At 37.1% G+C, this 27,236-nt stretch overlaps 1 protein-coding gene across 1 annotated transcript in view; it reads left to right on the forward strand.

Moving 5' to 3' along the window:
* The window catches only part of cep72 (centrosomal protein 72), a 50,729-nt gene extending 25,162 nt beyond the window's left edge, over positions 1 to 25,567 (forward strand). Inside the window, exons 6-14 of the mRNA XM_048605998.1 lie at positions 1,964 to 2,121; positions 5,472 to 5,520; positions 7,916 to 8,353; positions 10,278 to 10,642; positions 12,693 to 12,873; positions 16,166 to 16,353; positions 18,734 to 18,842; positions 20,970 to 21,084; positions 25,378 to 25,567. Coding sequence (XP_048461955.1) covers positions 1,964 to 2,121; positions 5,472 to 5,520; positions 7,916 to 8,353; positions 10,278 to 10,642; positions 12,693 to 12,873; positions 16,166 to 16,353; positions 18,734 to 18,842; positions 20,970 to 21,084; positions 25,378 to 25,567 — 1,793 coding nt within the window. The remainder of the gene's footprint in view (positions 1 to 1,963; positions 2,122 to 5,471; positions 5,521 to 7,915; positions 8,354 to 10,277; positions 10,643 to 12,692; positions 12,874 to 16,165; positions 16,354 to 18,733; positions 18,843 to 20,969; positions 21,085 to 25,377) is intronic.
* The last annotated feature ends 1,669 nt before the right edge of the window (positions 25,568 to 27,236 follow it).

The raw sequence follows: 27,236 nt of genomic DNA on the forward strand, positions 1-27,236 counted from the left end.
ATGTTGTGGAATTCTTGGGAGGAGTAGATGGAGTGGGTAGTGTTGTCTACTAAGTATTTCATTTCCATTGTAGTTCTTTGGCTAGTCGATATATTGGCGTAACTGGTAGTGAGACAGTAGGTCTGAGGGGGACCCCTGGCTTGTGTATGTTAGGGAGCCCATAGAAGTGGGGTGTGTTGGATCCCTCTGGCCACATTTTTTTGGTAGTCTGTCTTGCTGATACTTCCTGAGTTGTGTGATTTTTTATCAGGGTTGTTGTAATCCAGTTCTCTGACTATGATGTTGGATCTATTGCCATCTCTTGGTCGGCGTCGGTAGCTGCTAGCAGTGCATTAACTTTCTTGAGTCTCAATACACACGGACAAAGAAGGACACTAATTCGACTAGGACAAGACATCCATGATAGCACAAGCCAAACAGAGACGTGCCAGGGAATTCCTGGAGGCCTGGCATTCCAACCGGAACTCCATCAACAAACACACTGAACTGGACCCAATATACAAACCACTGAAAAACAGAACTGGAGGTGATGCCAACCACCCCAGCAAAATGAGGCATATAAATAACAAGCAGGACAGAACACCAGCATTCACTGGAGGCGCACTGATGATGTTACCTAGCAGGGTGATGAAATGTCTGCAATCAAACACACCAGCTCGGTGAGCAAGTCTACAACCTCATCCAGTATGACTGTTGATCAGAACTGAAGAAGAAAATGAGTTTAATCAATTGTATCTGATTAATAAAAATTATGTTAAGGGACTTGCAAGTCTCAAATTTAATGCAGATCTCTGCAAACTAAATTTAGTAGTTAGAAATTAAAATCTCTGAGAGTGTCTTGGAAATAGACTTCAATAAAGAGTTCGTGTATATATGGCAGTCAGTGTATATTGCAAACTTTAAAAAAAGGACATCAAGGAGGTGGAGGTGTCCATATATATCTTCACAGAATATAAACTCTGTAAGGAATCAGACAATATATGATGTATCATAATGCTATAAATGACTTCCAAAGCAGTGGTAGTTAAAAATGCATATCCCTGAACTTGTCAAAATTGGCTTAATATTAAAAATAAGTAGTTGTTAGATATGTCAGCTTCACGTTAAGAAGTCAAATATAAATTGAAATCAATATTAAAAAAAACACGTTTGACAGGTAGCATCAAAGTCAGGTAGGGGGATGGTGGTGGAGGAGGAACAAAGGGCCTGTAGATTTTTCTCTTGGGTCTTGGTTTGCCATTGTCATTTCTGATGCCAAGGTCAGTGCTATGTTGTCCAATCTAGTTTCATTCTTTACACTTTGCAGCAATTTTTATACTACTCAGTGACTTGCTAGTCCATTTCAGAGGGCAGTTGAGAGTCCACACATTGCTATGGATCTGGAGCCACATATAAGGCCTGACTACTTAAGGATTGAAGATTTTCCTCCCTAAAAAACTTCAGTGAACTAGATTTTAGAATCATTGACAATGGCTTCAAGATGGTCATAATTATTTAGACTTCCTTTCAGTTCCAGATTTATTGATTAATAGAATTTAAATTCCTCAAGTTGACATGGTGGAATTTCAATTCATTTTTCCTGAGCATTTATGTATTTTTGCCACTGTCTCCCCTATTATTACAAGCCAGCATGTTTAAAAATTACTTGGATTGCTGTTAACAATCATACAAAATATATTTCTGGATTTTTAAAACTAAAAAATTCAGGTCAATTATCAAACTTTTAACTGTTAGTAACAGATCTTTCATAATTCATGATTTCTTTAAAAAAAGTTAGATTTACCTGATAGGTTCAAAGTAGTCTGTTCAACAGTTCATTATCTGTCACTTGAATATACATTTATTCAGCAGTTATATATTGTAAAAGAGATTTTGTGGAACCCCATATATTATGTCTAGCAAAAGCCTGAGTAACATTTGAAATGGCATTTACCAGTCAACCTCTCATCACTTCTTCTTCTAGATTTGAAAGAACGGTGGGCACCACATGACTTCCAGCTGACGAGTGATCGTCAAGAATCTTTGAGCAGTCGGCCTTCATTATCATCTGTTTATTCTGGCAGAGACATGAGGGAAGCAAGAGAAAATGATGCATCGAGCAAAATGGGTATAGATACTATGGTAGGTTTTTGTTGAGTACCAAACAGGAAATCATCATTTCTAAAACAAAAATAGAAAGTGCTGGAGAAACTGAACTGGTCTGCCAGTGTTTGTAGAGAGAAATACAGAGTTAACATTTCAAATCCACTGTCCTTTGTCAGAACTGAAAATAGTATTTATGCTGATGACAGTTGGGTGGCGAGAGGTTGGTAGGGTGGGGTTGGAAGGAGAGAGATAGAGTACATGGAGAAGGTGCCCAGAGAGAGAGGGAAAAGAGGGATAAGCAAAGAAAGAGATTGCTGATGATAAGCCGAGAGAGATGAACGCTGGGTAGTCTGCTAATGGGAAGTGTAAATGGTTGAAACTGGGTTGGCTATGCTGGGAGCAACCAATGCAAAACAGGACCTAGGGGTGTGGGGGTAGATAATGAACGTGGAGGGGATTCACATTCTAAAATTGTTAAATTCAATACTAAATCCTGAAGCTGTCAGGTACGTAGGTGGATGAAGAGTTGGCGTTGAGGCTCACCTAGGGCACTGCAGCAGGCATGTGTCTGAAATGTTTGCATGAGAACACAAGTGATGTTTTGAAGTGGGAGGTAATTGGAAGGGTGGCGTCATTCTTTATGGATAGAGCATATGTGTTTGGCAAAGCAGTCACACAAAATCTACATTGTGTTTACAGAGTGTCAAGGAGCTCACCTTGTGAGCAGTGAATACAGTAAACTACATTACTTGTACGCTATTCAAATTGCTGCCTCACCTAGAAGGTGTGTCTGGAACCTTGGATAATGAGGAAGGAGAAGGCAAGTGTTGCACTTTCTGCGATTGCATGGAAAGGTGCTGTGGGAAAGTGTTGGGAGTAGAGGAGGAGTGACCAGAGTATCCCAGAAAGAATAGTCTCTGTGGAATATTGATGAGAGGGGAAGGGAACATGTGTCTACTGATGGCATCCTGCTGTAGGTGACTGCTTATGATCCTTTGGATATGGAAGTGGGATTGAAAGTGAGGACCCTGTTGTTGTGGGAGGGGAGGAAAGGGATGAGGGGTGTTCTGATGATGCTATCTTTCTCAGGAGCCCTTCGAAATATCCACCTTTTTCTTCAGTTGAGGATTCCCTGCCACTGGTTTACGGTGCCCTCAGCTGTGTCTGACTCATTTCTCGTATTTTTGCCCTTACTTCCTACCCTCCTGCATTCAGGAGGGACCATTTAACTACGGGACATTCTGGTCCACTCCTCTCCTGCTCCCAACACCTCTCTCCCTGAGACCATCTCCACATACTACCAACCCCACTCCCCCCAACACCACCAAAAAAAATGTCATCAGCATAAATATCCCCCCTTTCCAGCTATTTTCAGGTCAGACGAAGGGCTGCTGAGCTTGAAATGTTAACTCTGTTTTGCTTTCTACAGATGCTGCTAGACCGGCTGAACTTCTCCAGTGTTTCCTATTTTTGTTTCAGATTTTCAGTATTTTTTTTATTTAAACATCATTTCCAGTTGTTCTTTTAGTATCCCATTTGAAATAATAATCTTTCTATGGAAGTGGTTATTAAATGTGTAATTATTAAGATTTTCCAAGTCCGATATTCAGTAAGTATATTGCCACCTTTTTAAAAGTAATTAAATTTTTGATTTTTATTAGTTAATTCAGCATGTAGTATGTGTGTATGAGTTATTACAAAAATCTGCATACTTCAAGAGACAGGCCAAATGCATCAAAATGTCTTATCATTTTCTCAGAATGGATGTGTACAGGTACTTGGATAATTATATTAAATCTGGACGACATTGGATTTACTATGTTAGACTTTTTAGTGAAATGGAGTCAATGGGTGAGCAATATTCTTTTTATTTTGAGACATACGTTTGAAAGATTTTTCTCTTCGGTTAAACAAGGAAAATTGTAGAAATTTTTTTCTTTAAAATTACTTAGGTAACAAAATAACAGATGAGTTTTTTTTTTGCTTAATTTCTAAGAACACCCTAGTCTTGAAGACTCTCTTCTGGATATTTTGGATTGTCACTAATGGGATCTACCCAGATACCATCCACATGCAAACAATGGGAGTTGCAACTTACGACTGATCTGAGAGCAGCTGTACTTTTGAAAACAGAAACAAGCAGGGTAGCCAGCAAATATAAACATAACAGACAGGACTGAAATATTACATTTTAACATTAACATATTGAGAAAAACGGACATGTAATATCTGTCTTATAACAGACAGATTCATAGTATTCAAGTGAATTCACGCTTGAAGCCAAAATTCTATTGCTGGAGTAGCTGACTTTACGTGACTAAGTAGTATTCCTGTCTGTGGAGAATCCAGAATTAAATCAGTTTCTATTTTGACAAGGATGAAAGGAAAAAGAAGAGTTCTCTAATTGGAAGATTTCTTCAATAATGTAAGGTTCAATAGACCCCAGTCTTTCTTGCATTGACCTCTGAGGTCTGTGTATGCAGCAACTTTAGGTCAGTAACGTCCAGAACTGAAAGTTAATGTGTCGATTGGTGGGTGTGGAGTCCTGAGGGGCTGCGCAGCTTAAATTTGCATAGCTAACATCAGCCATGCTTTTCATCAGTAGGAATAGCATTATTCTTCTACAGAGTGATCTAAAATAGTCCTTATAGCCTACCTTATCTAAAATGGTCATTATTTAAATAAATGGGGAACCAGAGAATGCTAATGTTTTGTTTTTTAAAAATATATGTTAAAATATTAGATACAACTTGAAACAGTCCTGCTGATTTTCACAGCAATAGAACTTTGGATTTATTCTGTTTTTTTTAATATTTGGAGAAACACTTGATTTTGTAAAGTGTGGGTTCTAACAGTTGCACTGTACCTGTTTGCAAGTGATACTCTAATGTTAGCAATATTTTTAGTTTCATTAAACTATGTTGTGGTGTTAGAATTTCAATTGCTGTATAGTAAATGGCAACACTGAGTTGCTTGATTAATTGATGTGTTTATTATCCCTGGAATGGATGCGCAAGTAATCTAAACATAACAAAGTATCTATCTCCAAATTTTTACACAATACATAAAAGAGAATGAGGAAAAAAACCCTAAAGCCCGTGAATGCTGAATCTGCTCAACAGAGGGATGCTACGTTATGTCCTGTATTAGCTCTGCTAACCTATGAAAGAGCATAAGAAAGTAAAATAAGTTCAATCTTGTTTATGCTTGGGTTTTAGCTGAACTGAAATGCACATGAATTTCAATTTAAAACAATGTACAGAATAAAACATTTATTTGCATACACTTATAACAATAAGCCCTGTAAACATTGAGTTAAAGACTGATTCTATTAAATCTAGTATATTTAAACTATGCAATTAAAACAAAAAACATTTTTTAAATAGGAGATTGAACCATCAAGAAGTGGACAATATCACAGTTACCTTGAAGAAGGTAAAGCTTTCCTGTAGAATTTGAATTTAAGCTGTATTATTTATTTATTGGTAATACACTCTTAAAGCATTAATTTCTACTTTTATTTCTAATATTTGTTCATTCAAGACAAGAAGTACACAGTTTTGTGTCAGTAATTGAAAATTCAAGGAGCAGCAATCTTGAATTCATGCCTCTCATGTCTGTTGTGGACTGCTGCAGCTCCCTGCTATTTCATGGTGCAGTAAAATTCCTGAAAATAGTTTCACATCGTCCAAAGCGTTACTTACAAGTATTGCAAAGCCACTGGTTGTCTTGGATTGTAGCAGGCCATTGACATTTGTTGTGATTTTTCTCAGCACTTACATATAGAAATATATCATACAGAAAGATCTAAATCCTCATAGGTTTTATGGAGATGATAGTGTAGTGGTAATATTCCTGGCTTAGAAATCAAGAGCCCTGGGGATGTGGGTTCAAATCTCACATGGCTGCTGGTGAAACTTAAACTTAATAAAATCTTGAAATGAAAGCTTCCAGATTGGTGATTGTTGTAAAAATCCCTAGTTCACAAATGTTCTTTTAGATAAGGAAGTGTACAATCCTTACCAAGTTGTCTACATGTAACTCCGGACTTGAAGCACTATATTTGATTCTGAACCATCCTCTATAATCACCTAACACACCATTCAATTCAAGAGCAATTAAAGATGAACAACAAATCTTTGCCAGCAATGCTCCTGAACCAAAATAATAAAAATTGTAATTATTTTAGATTATTATTGCTTATTGTTGGTTCATCAATTAGCTTTGGTCTTCACCCATATCCAAAGACTTCTCATTCTCGGCTTTTTTTTAAATTGTAAATTTTAATGGTCTTCCTCCCATGGTGTAGTTTTACAGGATTTTCTAAAGGTACAAGTATATTATTTGATGAATTTTTCTCTACAAAATTTCCTCCTTTTATCATTGTTAGTATGGTTCAAAAATATACCTTTGTTCCTTGTTGTGGATATTCATTGTTTAGTGAAGTTGTTATCACTGAAACAGTGTTATCATGGAAGTCCCTCTACCTTCAACAATCTAGTATTGATAGGCTCATTCTGGTTCCTGTACATTAGCAAGGCATCAAAGCTGCTCAGAAGTATTCTGCCAAACTTCAGTGCAAAATTATTGTGTACCAAAATCAGCAAAAACATCACTTGCTGTTTGTTATAATTTGATAGCATAAAAAAACTTTACATTTATATAATTTTTGTCACACTTGATATGCAATCAAGTTGTGTGAAGTTACAGTCATGTATCAGGTATGGTGCCCAAATTGTGCACAGCAAGATCTGTTCTTTGTGATATTGATTGTAACAGGACTGTTGGTCAGAATACCAGGAAATCTCCCATATTATGTAGTGACATGGGATCTTTAGCATTCCCATTAAACATTGAGTACCAAATGTTACAACTATATTTAGTGATTTGTTTTAACCCCCAATTATATAATTTGGAATATTATTTTTAATTAGGCACCTGATAATTATAAAGAATAGAATGAAAATAGCATGATATAAATTATGAAGATCTGAATACAGTCGTGTAATTTGGGGAATATTTGTAATGTTTGATCTTTGATTTTTGCTAGAAATATTACCTGCCTCATGAATTAAATATTGTTGTAAGATAGCTTTGATTAATCAAGGCAAAAAAAGGTTAAGAAATACACTTGTGCAAGGGAGAATTGCATACCTTTCCTAAGTACAGCAACCAACCCAAATAATTTTCAAAGAGCAACCATTCAAATTAATTTAATAAAACCAAATAAGTCTACTTTTCTGTCACTGTAAAAGTGCTGGCCATCACCATCTGTTTTTACTGGCACCTTTTTTCATGATTTTGATACTAAAATATAATTTGGGATCTGTTTTTAGCCAAACAGAATGCCATAACATTTATCCTATTTCAAAATGGAGACTTGGAAAGGAGAAGTAGGTTTCAAGCAGGTTATTTTTATTTAAAAAGTCTCATCTTTATTCAATTTAATTTTTACAAAATGAACAATTCATTTGGTTAGATATAACATTTAAAGTTAACATTTTAAAAGACTAGAGAATGGAAATTTAAAAAATGGTCTCGAGAGGCAGAAGTAAAGTCTTTTGAATAATTTTACTACTTAAAATTGTTTCTTGAGCATTTAGTTTTAGTTTTGGGTTTGCAGCAAAAGTTATTTCTGGTGTTTATGTAGCTTTTTTATCTGTATTGACAAGTGATAAAAAAAAATCCGAAGGAATTCAGAGTTTTCCTGAAGCTTTTGAGATTCTATATTTAAGACTTCATGTGACTAGAACTACAAAGGTAATAATCTAAAGACAGTTTTAGTTGTAGAATGATTCATGGGTTTTGTTATAATTTGTTTGTCTTTCAGACGATAATAAAACCTATCTTTCACCATCTCGCTCATCTCTACGTTCTGTTGGAAAGAGTGTTTGTAATCGACCCAGGGAAGGATTCAGAGTAACATTTTCAGATAAGATTCTGGATTCCAATACTGACGACAGCAATATCCAGAAAAGTTTTATCAATTCAGATCTGCAGTATGACCCTTCTTCAGGGTATAATAAGAAAGAAAGCTTGCTTCAGACCAGGGAAAGAAACCTTACAAAATACACAGATACTTCTGTGAAAGATTCTTCAGCAAACATTGACATAAACAATTTTTTGTCACATGATTACCACAAGCAATCAAACATGGATACAAAAACATATCAATCTACGCTGGAGCCTCAGAATTCTTATTTAAACCGTCAAACGGATAAACCAAGCATTGGAACGCACAATGACAGATCATTTAAAACTAATTCAGGTAGTACAAATGCTACCCTTTGTAGTTTTGTTTCTTTACCTGCCCATTAGTTGTAGTTTGATTTTTAAATTTATTTCCATCTACTTTCTATTGATACATCAATAGTGTTTAAATAAGCTTTATGTATTTGTAATGTTTTTCTTACTATCTGATATTTACCACTAAGGTATTATTTATAAAAATAAATGTTACCAGCTTTTGTTTAAGCAGGTTTTTTGCTCACAATTTCTCTGAGGGGAAAGTATACAGAGTCAGACTCCCCCATATCTATCCAGTTCCCACATGCTGATGACAACATTAAGTTGAGGAAAATCAAATCAAGGTCAAGAAAGTGTGTTGGAATGCTACTGAAATGTTATTAATTTAAAACAAAAACTCAAAAAATACTAACATAATTCACATTTGCATAACATATTTGTGACAGTGAAGACTTTATTCCAAACATAGATGTAGTAATTTTCCTGTATCTGACAGTGGTTGGGAGATGGTGTCTTAGGAGGGATGTGCTACCATTTGAGTAGTATCAACATGGGAAGTAAAATATTTCATTCTTCCATAGCCATGGTTTCTTACCCACTGTGGCTGACAGGGCCCTCGACCGTGCTGACCAATCACCTATGCTTCCACCCTGTCCCTTCTCATCACTCACAACAGCGTGATTAGGTCCCCCTTGTCCTCACTTTTCATCGCACCAGCTTCCGCATTCAAAGGATCATCCACCGCCATTTCAGACAACTCTAGCAGAATGCCACTACAAAACACATCTTCCTTGTCTGCATTTTGCAGGGATCATTCCCTGTGGGATACTCTAGTCCATTTCTCGATGACAACCAACACCACACCTCCTTCCCACGCCACCTTACCGTGTAACTGCAAGATATACAACACTTGCTGCTTCCTTGCTCAACATCCAAGGGCCTAAACAGTCTTTCCAGGTGAAGCAGCATTTCATCTGTACCTCATCCAGTCTGGTCTACTGCATTTGCTGCACCCAATGTGGTCTATGCTACATCGGAGAAATCAAATGCAGACTGGATGACCGCTTTGCAGAACACCTCTGGTCCGTGCGCAAGCATGACCCCGACCTTCCCATAGTTGGTCATTTTAACATCATCCTGCTCACATGTCCACTTGTCTGTTCTCAGCATGCTGCAATGCTCCAGCGAATTACCGTGCAAATTGGAGGAAAAACATCTCATCTTCAGACTAGGCATTTTACAACCTTCTGGGCTTAGTATTGAGTTCAAGACTTTCAGATTGAGAACACACTCCGATTTCTTCCCTTTCTTTAGCTTTACTTGTCGCAGTCGCAGTCGCATTCGCCTTCACCATGTCCTCTCTCCCCTCCAGCCACTCAAGTTTGACCACCTGTTCTTTCCAGTTTGGCAGTTGGACACACCATTGTTCTCCCATTCTCACATTCCAATCACTTATTCTGCACTATCATCACCCTTTCTCCCCCAGCACTCCACCCCCACACTATTGCATAAAACCTGCCCCTCCACACTTCACATCAGCTCTGAAGAGTCATCTAGACTCAAAATATTACCTTACTATCTCTCTCTCTCTCTCGTCTCTCTCTGTGGATGCTGCCTGACTCGCTGTGATTTCCATCATTTTTTGTTTTCAGTACAGATTCCAGCATCTGCAGAAATTTGCTCCTATTTGAAATGAATATTGTGTTTTGTGTTGATTAGAAAACAATTGAGTAAAAATCGAAGTGCCTCCAGCAATATTGTGGTAGCTGAAATTTTGATATTCAGAGCATCACTATCATGTATCCTCCCATAGGTACATAGTTAAGAAAGGACATTAAAGGAATATAGTGCATTTATCCACTGTATATATTGAATTAGAAAAATGAATTAACATTTAAGGAAGCTCCTGACCATTTGCCCTCATTTTTTTTTCTTAATCTGTCCAGACTTGAAAACAAGTAGCACATATGGAATCAGAAAAAATACCTATGTAGATGACGGTGCTAGTAGTCAGAGATCAAAAATGACTTCTAGTGGCTTAATACCACGTCATGGAACTTCATCATCTGACCACTTACTTGATCGGCAAAGTTTGGTTTCACCTGCCAGTTCTTTCACATCCCTTTATTCCAATAGTTCAAAGAGAGGTTTTATTGAGCATATGAGTACAGAATTTACAACCAACAAGAACTTGGAGAGACGATCGCAACTAACCACAGCCAATGTAGAAAATTTTGAGTCTAAATTAGAACCGAAGAAAACAAGCAGTTTAAGTTCACTATCGTGCATACAGCCAAGTTACGATAGGAAGGTAATAAACTATACTTATTACCATCAAAAATATTTTTTCTGAGCTTATTTTCTCCTAGTGTACACAGTCAAGTTTTTCTCCAGCATTAGGCAATTTGATACGATTATGTAGACTCAAACATTAAAACTATTAGTTGATTCTGTTTGTAAACCCTAACCCACAACATTTATCACCATGTTCCCTGTCACTGACCTTGCTATGGCTCTGAGATTTTGCCATAAGGAGAAGAGGAACCCATGTAGTCTAATCCTCAGGCCAGATTAATTCTAGCGTTTTGCTAAACTGCAGCAGTGGCTATCCTTCTAAATAATTAATTGACTATGAAATGCTTTGCCACATTTTGAGTTACTGAAAAGTTCTTTCTCTTTAATTTGCTTGTGCTCCTTGCCACATATGCAAAAAATAAAAAAATGTTGCAAGTGCACAGCACAAATTGGTCACTCTCCACCAAAGAGAACACATTAAAATTTTGAGTTATTCTATCATCAGAACACATGTCTATAGTTGGTCATTTTCTAGCCATCTATTTTTGATCAGCAGTTTGTTATTTCAGGTTAGTAAATCCATATTATTGTGTAAATTAAGCTGTGCTTTTTTTCAAATATATTTCTAAACATTTAGCCTTTTCCCAGTTTAGAATTTTCACATTTGATTATATCATGTTCTTTTCCCACAGTTATTCTAGATTTGATAATAATATGATTGGTGTTCCACTACATCATGTCTACTTGTGCTCTTTGGTCCCCAGAATCAGATCTAACACGGATTCCTTCCTTGTTGGACAGGAAGAGCACTGATCAATAAAATTATCTTCCGTGTGCTTCAGGAATTCCCCTCCCTCTTTGCCCTTTATGCTGTTACTATTGAGTTCACATCAGAATGATTGAAGTTTGCATTATCAGTATTTTACAGCTCTTGTACAGTATCTTCCTGTAACGTGCCTGAAAATCTGCTCCCGACCTCCATCCCACTGCCCAATATTAAACTCCAGAAGTGTATAGTTCCTTCATTGTTCTTTAATTCTAACTAAATATATGTTATCTTTAATCTTTCTTTGATCAATACTGCCAAACTTCCTTTTTGTCATGTTACTTTCACTGTTTTTTCTGGTTATGCTGTGGCCAAGAATATTAACTTTTATTCCTCCTCCTCCTCCTCTTTATGTCAGGCCCTGTTATTGCCTTAAATAGCAACTTGTGCCCCTGACACACTAAACTTCTATCCCACACTATACATGCAATTGTGCACATGCGCTCCAAGGCTGACATGTAATAGTCTGTCTGTCCCCCTCCTTTTTCTGAACTGTTCTTTATTTTTCCCTCCCATGCACCTATGCATTTTGGTTTCTTTTCACAAATATTTGTCTTGGCTGCCCATTCATGAAGTCACCTTCCCAAAAGGAAATTTTTCCTAATCAACTCAGATAGAATCTTTTCATCTTAAACAAATCCCTCTTACCTAAGGAATGTGAAGCCTGCCTTCCTGCACCATTTCTCCAAACCAACGATAATTTGTTTTGGCTTACTAATACCTTGGTTACTGTTGATTACTGCTGAACAATCTTTCTTATGCTGAAAACTAGCTAATATAAATATGATGTTTCATTCCTTCAGCATTATTATTTGATATTTTAAAAATTCAGTAATATTGTATTTTTATGTTTTCTTCCCTCTTGAATCGAATCTTTGTTTTCCACTCCCCTTTATACTTCTGTCTCCGCTTTAGATGGTATTACTCATTTAACAATTCTTCAATCAGATGCATAAGAAAGATACACAGTTGCTTGTCTCATTCAAACATAGCAGATGCCCTCCCAATTCCATCTCCCACTTGCAGCAACTCGGAGTACTGGATCTCCTGGAAATTAAATGGGCATGGTCAGTCTGCTAGATGTATCCAAATTCATTATACAAGTAAAATGACATGCCAAATCATCATGTATCCAAAATTAGAATTGGTGATTTGAAATGTGTTCACAGTCTGAAGGTGATAAATGCAAATATTAACATATATTATAAAACAAGCGTTTCTATGTTTCTCCCTTCATTAGCAAACAGCTCTGAATAAATTGCATGAAGTAGAGGAATGTGGTGATTATCGTTCTCGAACGCCAGTTGGGTTGAGTTGTAGTTTCTCTGCAAGTGTTTCCTCCCTCTTGCTGAACCTACTTGATCTAGTGGATCAACATTGGAATGGTTTAAGATCCCTTCAGTCAAACCAGAGATTTCTTAGTAAGCTGGCTACTTTGCTTCCTTTTTGCTATATATATATATATATTCATGTAGATTTTAATATAGAGATTTTTAATTCAAGCTAGATGTTTTACTTCAGGTGGCAATATAATTTGAACAAAACTTTGCTTTTTAACATTTGGTTATTGCCTGGAAATATCTTGAAGGGGCAATTGCATTTTGGTGATTATTAGGGAATTACATTTGCACAATTTATAAACTTTAATATTTTTGGTTCTTTGACAAATAATTTGTCATGATTTGGATCAAAATTCTCAGATGTCATTCTGAAAAGACTAACAGATTAACAATACTGAAGAATACTAAAGCATTGGAATTCAGATGAAATGGCTATACAGATTTCTTGAGATAATGAAGTTTTGATTAGACAATTCAAAAGCCATATTGCTCTGATCCTTCTAATTTTAGCACAGCAGGAAATAATTTGTCATCGTCTTGCTCAGAGTAACTTATTTTTGCTCACTCATGGTGATGATATGGCAAACTTTATTTGAAGGAGTAATAGTGAAATTAAGTTGAAATATTGCAAGATTTACTGTGATTGTGCTTAGCAGCAACAATTCTGAAATAAACTAGCTTGTTGTTTAACGTTCATCCTTGTATCACTAAAATGTTATCAGACTTTTTTAGCTTTTGGAAGCTTAGAGAAATTCATCTGGCCAGATCATTATGTAGCTTATATAAAAGATTTCATTAATCATAGTACACAGTGGGCAGTAAAGGCAAACTGATTGTAATGGAATGCCACCTCTGATGTTCAGATTTGTAGGGTTTGATTTGGGAAATGTTATCATTTATACCATGACAGTCTGAGATTTTGTACACATGCTTAAATATCAACATTCTTAAAATATAAGATTAAAACATATAAGTTAAACCAACCACATAACACCTAACAGAAATCATATACTATATTATGAACTTCAAAAAATATAATCTTTGATGATTGGATCATTTTCCTTGGGTCAGTGTCTCAATAAATTATAAGAGCAATAACTTGCAGAATACCTTTAACTTAGTAAAATATTACAAGGTGCTTCACAGGACTATTATCACATAAAATTTGAAACTGAGCCAAATGCGCATATATCAGATTGGCTGATCATATGCTTAGCTAAAAAGATGCATTTTAAGGAGTATCCTAAAGAATGAAAGAAAGAAGGAAGAGAAGCTTGTGCAGAGAATTCCAGAGTTTAGGGTCATGACAACTCAGGACCATGCAATCAATGATTGATCAATTGAAGTTGGGATTGTTCAAGAGGCCAGAATTGGAGGAGTGCAGAAATTGGAAGTTGAACTGGATTATGCATGGAAAAACTTTGGGGTCAGGTATGACACGAAGGTTTGACAACAGTCTAATTCAATCTCAAGCAGTTGTGAAGGAGTGGAATTGACTTAGTTGCTCAAGAAGAGTTTGTGGCAGGTCCAAAAATAATTTATTTAGAGGAAATGTCTGCTTTATCCTGTACAGAATGTGCAGAGAAACTAATTTAGAGTTAGTGGAGAGATTGGGAGAAGTGACGGTAATGTAATGTCAGCATAAATGTGTTAATTGCTGCAGTGTTTTTGCATTATATTATTGAGGCAGCAAACTGATGAGAAGTAGGATGCTAAGAATAGATTTCGGTGAAGTATCAACCTGAGAGCAGCAAGGGAAGCCATTGAGGCTGATTTTCTGGCTCTGATTGGATAGATAAGAATTGAACCAGGCGAGTACAAACTTACCCAGCTGAATGATATTAGAGGAAGTGTTGGATAATGTGGTCAACTGTACTAAAGGCTACAGACAAAAAACACAAGGCTGAGGAAGGATATTTAATTTTTGTAGTTACATATCATGTATTTTGCAACTTTATTGAAAGCTGTTTTGGTGCTGTGATTGGCGGAAACTTTATCGGAGGGATTTAAAGATTTTTTGGAAAAATGAGAACAGATTTGGGAAACTGCAATGCTTTCAAGAACTTTGGAGAGGAGATTGAGATTGTAAGGACGGATGGATCAAAATTTATTTTTGAGGGGAGAGATGGTGATAAATTTCAGGGAGGTGGGGACAGTTTGCTCTCGTGTCACTTGATACTGTTAAAAGGAAAGTAGAATTTGTTCCACAAGCAGTCCTCACAACTCCTGCTACACAAAAGGCCCATTCTGTGATCAGGGTCATTCATTGGAATGCAGGCTCTGAACTGACACGTTGTCTTAACATGGTGCTTCCATAATTAAGAAGGGAGATTCTTCTGTCTTTGTTGAGACAGCAAGCAGATTTCACCCATCTTAAGTGATGCTCGTTAACACATGTACTTAACATCTTGTGGAAGAACTGGCAGCAAAGCTTTCAGCAGAGGTAAAATGAGAAGAACATTTGCAGTTGGCTTGTCTCATTTTTGACAAAGGGAGCTACCTTGAATTGATATCCTGAGCTAGAAAAGCAATGTTTCTATCATAGGTTTTGGGACAGAGGGTAGTGAACAGACAGAGATCACAATTAGTCTCTTCGCAAGAAAACCTCTTGCATATTTTAGCATTTGCCTATTCACTTTCATATCATGAAATACAGGATCCTGGTGAAGGTGATATTTTCAACTTTTAATGGTTTAAATAGTTGAACAGCCTTCCTCAATCTTAGCTAGTGTGGTTTTAAAATTCTAAATGTAAAGGTTGAATTTTAATCAAGGTTTGTAGACAACAGTATCATCTTTCTTCAAAAATAGTTTGAACTTTTCAAAAATTTCCTTGACCACTTTTATTGTATGGGTTTGGTTTGGAGCTACTCTTTTCTCCTGAATTGCATAGTGTTCAATTTCTTACATGGGCTTTCAAGGCTGTTTCCTTCAGTCAAAGAACTAAAAGCACATGCAATCCAGACAATATGTTGAATGACCAAGTAGGGTAAGGGCACCTGATTAAGATATTTGTATAAATTAGACAATGCTCCTAGGTAATATAGATTCCCTACATAGGATGATTAGAAATTAAACATATTTATGAAATATATACTACAGTGATATTTCATTAGTTGTTGCAGAAGAGTTTTCAGCTTTAATTTGTTGGTGTGTGTTTTATTTGTATTCTGCAATTTAGCAACATAATCATATCTTTTCATTTGTTATGTCTTATAAACATTTATATTCAGTGATAGTTGAGGTATCATATATTATTGTTTCCAAAATATGAAGATATGTTAGACTTGATTTTATTTTCATTCTTTGCGTTATACTTAAGTATGTATTATTTTAAATAATTTACCATTGTTCATTACTGCCCTCTACTATAGCTCCAGCTCATGAACTACTGTCCAATTTGGTTAACTCAGTGTCCGTATCAAAAATTCAAAGTCTAGAAAAAAAAGTTAAAGCATTGACTGAAGAAAACAAATCTTTGCTGACCAGAACAGGGTTTGGCCTGGACACTGCAGAATTACAGCGTGTAAAGCATCAATTGACTCAGAAACAAGATGATCTGGTAAGTAGCATTTTTACACTTCCTGATTATAGATCTTGAACAAAATTAGTTTGACTCCCTGTTTAAAATTTTGATTTGAAACTTCAATAGGTCAGTGACTGTAAATGTTCCATTTGCCAGTATTTTCTAGTTTGATTAATTTTAGTTGCATCAGAACCTGATTTCTCTGCTGCTCTAAAAAGATTTTCCCAGCTCCTGATTTAAACGTTATGTGCTGATTAGCTAAGCAGAACCATGTTTCAGTATTTCTGAATAAAACTTGTCGCAAACTTGTATATATTTCTGTAATTCCGCAAGACATTCAAAGCTATTTTGAAGAAGAATCATATCGGACTTGAAAATTTAACTTTCTTTCTTGCTCCGCAGATGCTGTCAGACCTGCTGAGTTCGTTCAGCATTCTCTGTGTTTGTTTCAGATTTTCGGCACTTGCAGTATTTTATTTGATTTCAAAGATTAGTCAGAGATACTGTAAATTAGCTTTAGAATATATAGTGCAAATTGCACCAATCCATTCTAGTCAGTGGCATTGGGTTTGGTAGCAGCCAGAATGACAGCCCTCTTTGAAAGGCACATTGTGCCTGATTGAAGAGCCCATCATTGGAATGGGATGTTTACCCACTTAGAGCTACAGCCTTGCCCTTGCATGTGACCTTTTCATTCCCATCTCACTATGACCCTTAGCGCACTCCATATTTATTGTATAAATCATGGTTTAGTGTACATAGGTGAGGGAACACTCATTGAATTATTACTTGACCACATTATAAGTAGACATTTATTGGTACTGGTGACTGGATTGTAGAATTAGGAGATGTACATTTGTAATGTCTCACTGATTAAATGTAAAGCTTATTCAAGATTGACTTTTGTTCTTTTGTTTCACCAAATGACTGTAAGAAATCTTAACATTGTATTCAGCTGTCTTTGAATGTCCATTGATGATCTCTGAAGCTTCAGGGCATTACTGGCAGTAGCCAGTGCTCATAGTGATGTTCATGTAATGTGTGGCATTCAGGAGTGAGATTTCCATATTAATTCTCTAAGAGATCTGATGCTGTTCATTAAAGTGACTGATTGCATTTAAAATAACATTAGATGTCCCTTGAAGTGATGAGGGTTTTCCACCACTTCAACCGTTGAGGTGAATCTGTGTCACATACACTAAATTTTAGTCAAATTGTCAGTAATATCAGCTTTCTGTATCCTCTACAGGCTTCAAAGATGTTGGTGCTCCATCAGTTGTGGCTTCATGAACATTTTTGTTTTCTGCTGTGCTGTGCCTTCAGTTGTCAATGCTCTAAACCTTGGAATTCCCTCCCTAAACCTGTGTGCCATTCGTTGCTTTTCTAAAATGCTCCTTAAAGCCTGCTACTTTGATTAAGCTTTCAACTACCTGTTCTATAACTCATTATGTAGCTTGGTGTTAAATTTTGGTAGATAATGTTCCTAATGAAGCACATTGGATGTTTTACTGTGTTAATGACATTATAGAGTTGCAAGTTTTAGTAACTGATGGAAGTGGTGGTTTAGTGAGCTGGTAATCCCGAATCATGAGTTTGAATCCCACCATGGCATGGTGAAATATGAATTCAGTTTAACAAAAATATGGAATTCAAAGCTAGCATAACAGTGACCATTGTTGATTGTCATAAAAACACCCATCCGGTTCACTGATGTCTTTTAGGGAAGGAAAGTTTTTGTTGTCCTTAACCTGGTCTGGCCTACATGTGGTTCCATATTACCGCAGTGTGGTTGACTGCCCTCTTAAATGACCTTGGCAAGCCACTCAGATAAAGGGAAATTAGGGATTGGCAGTAAATGCTGGCCCAGCTTCCCTTGAATTTTTTTTTAAAAAAAAATCAAGTTTTACCCACATTAGCATGAATAGATAATGTTATATTCAAGCTTAAATTTCTTAAGAAGCATTTCTTTTAGGAAATTAGATACTATGCTAAAACAAATTATGAATAAAATACACTATTGAGTGTTTTAATCTGTTTTCAATCTACAGTATTTCCAAATGTTGAGTCTTGTAGGAAAGTATGAAAATTTGGTGTGCTCTGTTTTATCAGAAATTCTTTTGACCCCTTCCTTGCCTCTCCCTGACCAAGCTAGAAAAAGTGGGAGAGACTCATGTAGACTTACGGTCAACTGTGCCATTATTTCATGCAGTATGAAATGGTATAATTTTAATAGTGACCTTTTCAAAATATGACACATGTACAATAATTTAGTTCCTTTTCCCAGCATCCATTTAAACAGGCAATAAGGAAGTAAAGAAAAGCAGCAGGAGGAAAGCCTTCGACCGAATAGCAGTATATATGGAGAGGAAAAAGAAATTATGACTGAAACTAACTTTTTGTTTTAATACCTTTGTAGGAAAGTTTAAGAGGAAGACTAGCAAAAGTCCTGGATGAAAACAATAAGCTGCGTTCTCAACTAACAAGTTTGGAACTTGCTAATTGTGCTGGAAATCAACTACAGAACAGTAAGAAACTTTTTTACTATGTGATTGAAAAAGACTTTACAGTTTCGTGTTATAAATGATTTTATATAATCTCAATCTTTAGTTCACTGAATTAGAGCAGCCAATTAGTAACCTTACAGAAGAAATTCATTTGAGCACATTAATAGATTCGTTGTCATTCCTTGTACACAACAGTAACCGTTTGGATATAATACATTGATGGTTCACTGTCTAAGTGCAACATTCTGAGCGGCAGAAAAAATATTCTCGGCATTCACTCACTATATTCAACCCCTTCTTGTACTTTTTTCCAATTATTGACATATTTTTTCTGCTCCAGTATTGCTTAACTAGACTTTTCTGAAGATAGTGACTCATGCAACTGTATGGTAAAACTGTGCCGAACCTGTATCTGCCATTCTGTTGTCCACAGATCATCATTCATTAAGTTCGAGCTACCAAGCAAGGAGGAAAAACTAAGATCAATTTCTTCTTTTAAATTTTCTCTCCTTCAATATCCTATTGTTTTCTTAGAAAATAAAATCTGTATTTTGTAGCATCAAAGAATTTTGCAGCAGAGAGGGAGGCTATTTGATTATTCTTTTCTTTCCTGACTCTTTAAAAGAGTTGTCCAGTTGAGTTCCAGTGCACTTTAGATCTTAATTCTTTATGTTAAAAAAAATTCTCATTTCTCATCTTTTCCTTCAATAATTATTTTAAATCTATGACCACTGGTTGTAGACCCACTTGCCACAAGAAACAGAGCAAGTGGGGAAACATTATCAAAACCTGTCATAATTTTGAGCAGCTCTATTGGGTCTCCCCTTAATCTTAATTGATCTAAGAACAATTCCAGCTTCCTCCGAATCCCATAACTGGAAAACCCAAAAATATTGCAGGATGCTGGAAATCTGAAACAAAACAGAAATTGCTGGACAAATCCCACAGGTCCAGTAACATTTGGGAAGAGAAAGCAGAGTTAACGTTTCGGGTCCAGTGACCCATCTTCGGAACTGGGTGTAACTCGGAAAAGGTTGGTAGATATGCTAGAGAAGGGGTGGGGGGAGAGATAGGGAGTAAATGATAGGTGGAGACGGAGATCAAAGAGAGAGAACAAGAGTTGAGCAGACAAAAGAAAGGGTAAAGGTCAGCCTGGAAGAATCAATACCTGCTAATAGGAACTGCTAGTGGCTGACAATGGGTTGGTTGTGGTAGCAGCCCGTCTGATGATAAGGCCTCGTGTGTAGGATTTGGGGTGAAGACACGGGAGAATGTACTCGGGGCCCTAAAAACACTGAACTGAACATTGTGTCCTGAAGGCTACAGGAACCCCCAGTAGAAAATGAATGCTGTACTCCCAGCTTGTGTTGAGCTGTGCTGCATCTCTGCATTAAGCCTGAGATAGATGTTTGCCAGGGAACATGGTGGTGTGTTAAAGTGGCAGGCAATAGGAAGCTCAGGGGAGGGGGATGTGTGTGTGGTGGTGGCGGCATCCCATTGGATGCCTCTCTCTATCTCCTCTCTCTATCTGGGCTCTATCTTCACCTCTTGTTTATTCCACCCCAACCCACCCCATCGTCATATATACCAACCTTTTCCTAGCTACAATCTGCTCTGAAGAGGGGTCATTGGACTTGAAACATTAACTTTGTTTTCTCTCCACAGATGCTGCCATTCCTGAGTTTTTCCAACAAATTCTGTTTTTGTTCCCCATAACTGAAGTTCTTTATATCATCCTGGTATGCAATCTCCATACGTTCTCCAAGGAACTGACATCCTCATTAAAGTGTGCTTGTCTGGAATTAGAGACACTTCTTCAGCTGAGCCTATTTGATCATGTGTAAAGGTTTAACAGGACTTTGTTGATTTTATATTTAGTGCCCCATTAAAAGAGCCTAATATCCAATATACTTAACCACCAGTCCACATAGCAGCGCAAGAATTAAGGAAATTTGTAAAATATTGAGAATTTTACAACTAAGCGGTTATGTAAAAGCATACATTTTAATAAAAAAGGCCATGCTCAACCCATAGCTAAACTTTTATATTGATTTTCATCTACCAAGGAACAATGATTACTTGTTTTGCAGAAGATTCTTTAACAAAATTGTTTGAAATTTTTGCTGCCGTTCTATTGTATATTCTTAGAGGACTTGCAGAAAGATAACGAAAGATTAAATTTGGAGGTTGAATACCTAAATCAGCAAATAAAGCAATACAGCAAATTACAAGAAACTGTCACCATGTTACAGGAGAGCCACAGGTAAGAATATCATGAAGAATTTTAACATAGATAATGGTCCAATATATCAGCTAAACTATAATTTTTAGGGAAAAAAATTCATACGTAAAGCATTGTGATGTCTTTTTCCAGTTTCTGAAGTTGGTAACAAAGATCTATCCTAATAACTGGTTAAGAATTTAGGAATAGGAATGGTATTACAACAAGATCAGAAGTTATTTGGGCTTGACTGTGAAGATTATTTATTCAAAGTTTTAATTGCAATAGTCTTGTTCTTACTTAGCTTCTGCCTAAATAAATGTTATGACAGCATCTTAAAACTATTGAAACAAATTATAATGTTTTAAAATTTGTTACTTTGTCTTCCTTTGATCTGCTTTACTGTGAAAAGTACTTAAAATGTATATGCAATTTAGTAGGAAACCATTTCATATTGAATACTATGGCATAACTGAATTGCAGTAAAGATGTCACCACCAGTTGTTCTAATGAAAGATGCTCGGGAAAAGGTTTTATTTGTTTCATCACTGCAGTTTCCATTTTCTGACAATTCATTTTTATTACCATTCGTAGAGTCATACAGCACGGAACAGACTCTTTATTCTAACCAGTCCATGCCGACCATAATCCCAAACTAAACTAGTCCCACCTGTCTGCATTTGGCTCGTATCTGTCCAAACATTTCTTTATCATGTACTTATCTAAATCTCTTTTAAATGTTGTAACTGTACATGCATCTACCACTTCCTCTGTAAGTTCATTCCACACACAAACTACAGTGTGTTTAAAAAAGAAACAAAAGCCTCTCATAACAACCGAAAGAACTGCGGATGCTGTAAATCAGGAACAAAAACAAAGTTGCTGGAAAAGCTCAGCAGGTCTGGCAGCATCTGTGAAGAAAAAAAGTTAATGTTTCGGATCTGGTGACCCTTCCTCAGAACTCAGCCTCTCGTGTCTTTTTTTTTAAATCTTTCTCCTCTCACCTTAAAAATATGTCCCTTAGTCTTGAAATCTCCCATCCTAAGGAAAAGACAGAGATAGTAGGAACTGCAGATGCTGGAGAATCCGAGACAACAAGGTGCAGGGCTGGATGAACACAGCAGGCCAAGCAGCATCATAGGAGCAGAAAGGCTGACGTTTCGGGCCTAGACCCTTCATCAGAAAAGGGGGAGGGGAAGGGGGTTCTGAAATAAATAGGGGAGAGAGTGGGAGGCGGATAGAGGAGAGGATAGGTGGAGAGGAAACAAACAGGTCGAAGAGGCGGGTATGGAGCCAGTAAAGGTGAGTGTAGGTGGGGAGTTAGGGAGGGGATAGGTCAGTCCAGGGAGGACGGACAGGTCAAGGGGGCGGGATGAGGTTAGTCGGTAGGAGATGGGGGTGTGGCTTGAGGTGGGAGGAGGGGATAGGTGGGAGGAAGAACAGGTTAGGGAGGCGGGGACGAGCTGCACTGGTTTTGGGATGCGGTAGGGGGAGGGGAGATTTTGAAGCTTGTGAAATCCACATTGATACCATTGGGCTGCAGGGTTCCCAAGCGGAATATGAGTTGCTGTTCCTGCAACCTTCGGGTGGCATCGTTGTGGCACTGCAGGAGGCCCAGGATGGACATGTCGTCCACGCAATAAGAGCCAAAAAAGAATCCCCCTTGTCCTCACGTACCACCCCACCAACCTCCGGATCCAACGCATCATCCTCCGACACTTCCGCCATCTGCAATCCGACCCCACCACCAAAGACATCTTTCCCTCCCCACCCTTATCTGCTTTCCGGAGGGACCACTCTCTCTGTGACTCCCTTGTCCGCTCCACACTCCTCTCCAGCCCCACCACACCCGGCACTTTTCCCTGCAACCGCAGGAAGTGCTACACCTGCCCCCATACCTCCTCCCTCACCCCTATCCCATGCCGCAAGAAGACTTTCCACATCAAGCAGATGTTCACCTGCACATCTGCCAATGTGGTATACTGCATCCGCTGTACCCAGTGTGGCTTCCTCCACATCGGGCAAACCAAGCGGAGGCTCGGGGACCGCTTTGCAGAACACCTACGCTCGGTTCGCAATAAACAAGTGCACCTCCCAGTCGCGAACCATTTCAACTCCCCCTCCCATTCCTGAGACGACATGTCCAGCCTGGGCCTCCTGCAGTGCCACAACGATGCCACCCGAAGGTTGCAGGAACAGCAACTCATATTCCACTTGGGAACCTGTTCTTCCTCCCACCTATCCCCTCCTCCCATCTCAAGCCGCACCCCTATCTCCTACCGACTAACCTCGTCCTGCCCCCTTGACCTGTCCGTCCTCCCTGGACTGACCTATCCCCTCCCTAACTCCCCACCTACACTCACCTTTACTGGCTCCATCCCCGCCTCTTCGACCTGTTTCTTTCCTCTCCACCTATTCTCTCCTCTATCCATCTTCTATCCGCCTCCCACTCTCTCCCTAGTTATTTCAGAACCCCCTTCCCCTCCCCCTTTTCTGATGAAGGGTCTAGGCCTCAAACGTCAGCCTTTCTGCTCCTATGATGCTGCTTGGCCTGCTGTGTTCATCCAGCCCTGCACCTTGTTGTCTAGGGAAAAGACACTTGTCTTTCACCTTATCTATACCTCTTATGATTTTATAAACTTGTATAAGGTCACCCCTCAACTTCCTACACTCCATTTAAAAAAAATTCCCAACATCTCCTTATAACCCAAATCCTCCATTCTGCGCAACATCCTGGTACATCTTTTCTGAATCCTCGCCAGCTTTTTAATATCCTTCCTTATAACAAGGTGACCAGAAGCGAACACAGTACTCCAGGACAGGCCTCACAATGTCCTGTACATCCTGAACATAATGTCTCAATTCTTGTATTCGAAGATCTGAGCAATGATGGCAAGCATCCTAAATGCCTTCTTAACCACTTTACCTATACATGATGCAAACTTTGAAGAACTGTGTGCCTGAACCCCTAGGTCTCTCTGTTCTACAACACTGCCCAAGGCCCTACTTTTAATTGTACAAGTTTTTTTGTCTTTGTTTGTTTTTCCAAGACGTAATATCTCACATTTATTCAAATTAAGATCCATTTGCCACTGTTCAGCCCATTAATCCAATTGATAAAGATCTCTTTGTAATGTTAGATAACTACCTTCACCGCCCACTATACCACCAATCTTGTTGTCAACTGCAAACTTACTAACCATGCCGTCTATATTCTTTCTATATTTCTATATTCTATACTCGTTTAAATATAACATATAGATTCTTACTGACGAAAGTATTTTACAGTTTTTTTTCAGCAGTCTTAACGTTCGGCAGTAATTTTTGAAAGGGAAATGGATTTATGATAGTGATTTCTCATGCTGTAGAATAGTAGAATGAAAAGTGTTAACTGTAGGTTCTAAGCACAGGGTATTGCATTTTATAAGACGCTGATAAGCAGGAATCAGGTGCTTCTCCAAATGCGGTAGAAAAGATAAACGAGGATTTACTACAGACTGCACTGGCTCATTCCTTGCACCTCGTAGCAATTGGTCATTGATGGCATGAGGAAATGGTATGGAGAAGCTTGTCTGCGAAAAGGAAAGAAGTTATACTTGGAGTTAACTTTTTAAGTGAGAGCACTTAAAATAAAAAAAAAACCTCTTGAATAAATTTTTCACTATGTCCTGAAAAGAATAACTTGTAACTTGTTAACTGAACTTATGAAAAGGAAGTTGAGTAGCAAGTTAATGGTATAATGTTACTATTGTTTTTAAAATATCATTAAATACTGGAATTCATTTTCTTGTTTATCTCCTCCTTTCCGTTTTTCTGAAAGTGGAACTCCTTACTGGGCTGTCATTTTACCAGAGTGTGTGTCAAGTCATCACATCTGGGTACCCACTTTCATTTTGTTCAAGTGATTTAAGTGTCAGGTTTGTCAATAAATGTCAAGAAGCTGTTTGAGCGATTAACTCAATTTTGTCTTTGTCCAATATTCACACTTAACATTGTTCCAACGAGAATTGCTGGCTATTAATCAGCATTAGCTGTGGGGTCTCTATTTCTGTTCCAGGGGCTGAAATCACTTAACTAATGACCCCACTACTTATGGATAAACTCACTGCACTATTCAGGAAACCAATTAGTCTAATAATTTAATGCTAAAATGTTTCATGAATCCAAAAATAATGATGGTATTTTACTATGTTTTTATTGATTTATTTATAACTTTTGGTTGTAATTTAAATGCATTTTATTTAGGGAAGAAGGAGGTTGTAAACTTTTTCTCCAGTATTGATGAAATATGAGATTATTTCTGCTCTTGTAAATTAACTTTTGTCTTGTTCCTAGATCTCTAGTATCTACCAATAATTACCTACAGCAGCAGCTGAACGTAAATAGTGCTGGCCAAAATAATGATGCACCATATCATCTTAATTCTCATCGGACGAAAGCATGGAGTAAACTCCCACCTTCAGAAATCACAGAATTGCCCTTATCATCCAAGCGTAGCTATCACAGTACCTCAGATATACTGTAATAAAACTGCTGTATAATACAGTAACTAAACTCAAAATGCCTAATTCTAATTAAATTAGTGTTTGTCGGAAATTGTATTTGAGCTAATTGTGTTTTTTTTAAGTCGGTGAAGTGTCTCATTTCAACAGAATTTGAAATTGAACTGTAAAATAAATATGCTTTGTTAATAAATAGTTTAGGCTACTTTGAAATAACCATGTACAGTTATGCTATATGTGTAATGCATTCTTATTGTGGAGTTATCACAATTAATGCATTTAGTTTGTGAACTGTACATGTTCAAAACCCAAACACTAGGTAGCAATTTTTAATCCACACAAATGAGTGACTTTCTTGTGAAGTAATCCTAATATTTCAGCTAAATTTGTCTGTGCTATTTTGTAACAAATTTGAGTTACATAATAGTGTTTTAACTTGCAATGAAATATGGATTAATGTATTACTGGTGCAAAGTGTAGATTAATTTGCACTTATTGGTTAGAATGTCATTAAAAATAACTGATTTAATGATCTTTAAACTAAAATCTGAACACTATATTTGATATAAGTAAAAATTTAGTTAAATTTCAGCATTGTAAGTTATGCAATACTTTCACCTTGTTTGCAAAACAAAATTACAATGCATTATTATTCATCAACGGATCTGAAAACTCATTACGAATTATTTCAAGTTCTTTACAATGCATTTTAGAGCAGTTGGTGCTTTGCATTAATGTTATCCACACGTTTGGTCAACAGTTTGTGTGGATTTAAAAACTAATATTATCAATGGAACCTTTAGTAATGACAGCACCTCATGGAAATCACAGCAATTATTGAGTGAAACAAACACAAAATGCTGGAATTACTGGGTAGGATAGGCAGTATCTGTAGCAAGAGGAGGAGGGTCAATGATCTGACACATTAACCCTAACTTCCTCACGACAGATAAGTATTTCAGATTTCCAACATCTGCAGTATTTTGCTTTTTGTAATCTCATCTAGCCTGCCTATTTAGTAGAAGTGTTAATCATGTTCAGACTTCTTTAAACTCTACTAAATATTGAAATCTAAGATGATAATGGAATATTTGGAACCCTAAATGCAATTCATCATAATGTTTAATAAATTAAACTGGTTTATGAAATAGTTCTGGTTTCAAGACTCTTGAAAAAAAATTAAGATTTTATCTTTTATGTACATGTATATTCCTTTCTACTTCACTTCAATAGCATGATGATTGGTATTTTATTACGAATACTGCAAAAAAGAAATTGAGTATCATCTCAGTTTTTGCATTGCATCATTCTTTTGTTATTTCAGTTGTCCTTGGATTAACAACCACTCTGCTTTTAGTAGAGTTGTTAGTCATTTTTTGCTAGTTTTCATAAAATGAATTTATTATAACCTATTTCTTGATTTTAGTGCTGAGTAAGCTGCTTAAAATATTCTTATTATGTTTTGATTATCCAGTTACATTTTTCTTATCATCTTGAAAATAAGAGGCATGTCTCTACAATACTCGTACAAGAAAATAAACTTTGAGATAGTTTCAAGATACATTTCATTTTGTTCTCTTGTACTGTTTATTTTTAGTTTGTAGTATGATGGAGATCATATGTTTTTGTCTTGTTAAATTTTTGCATTCGTTATTCCAGGACTGATTAGCTCTGAGCAAAAGTCAAGTCAGT

Source organism: Rhincodon typus, chromosome 15 (assembly GCF_021869965.1).
Source record: "Rhincodon typus isolate 14 chromosome 15, sRhiTyp1.1, whole genome shotgun sequence".
In the NCBI taxonomy this organism is placed as follows: Eukaryota; Metazoa; Chordata; class Chondrichthyes; order Orectolobiformes; family Rhincodontidae; genus Rhincodon; species Rhincodon typus.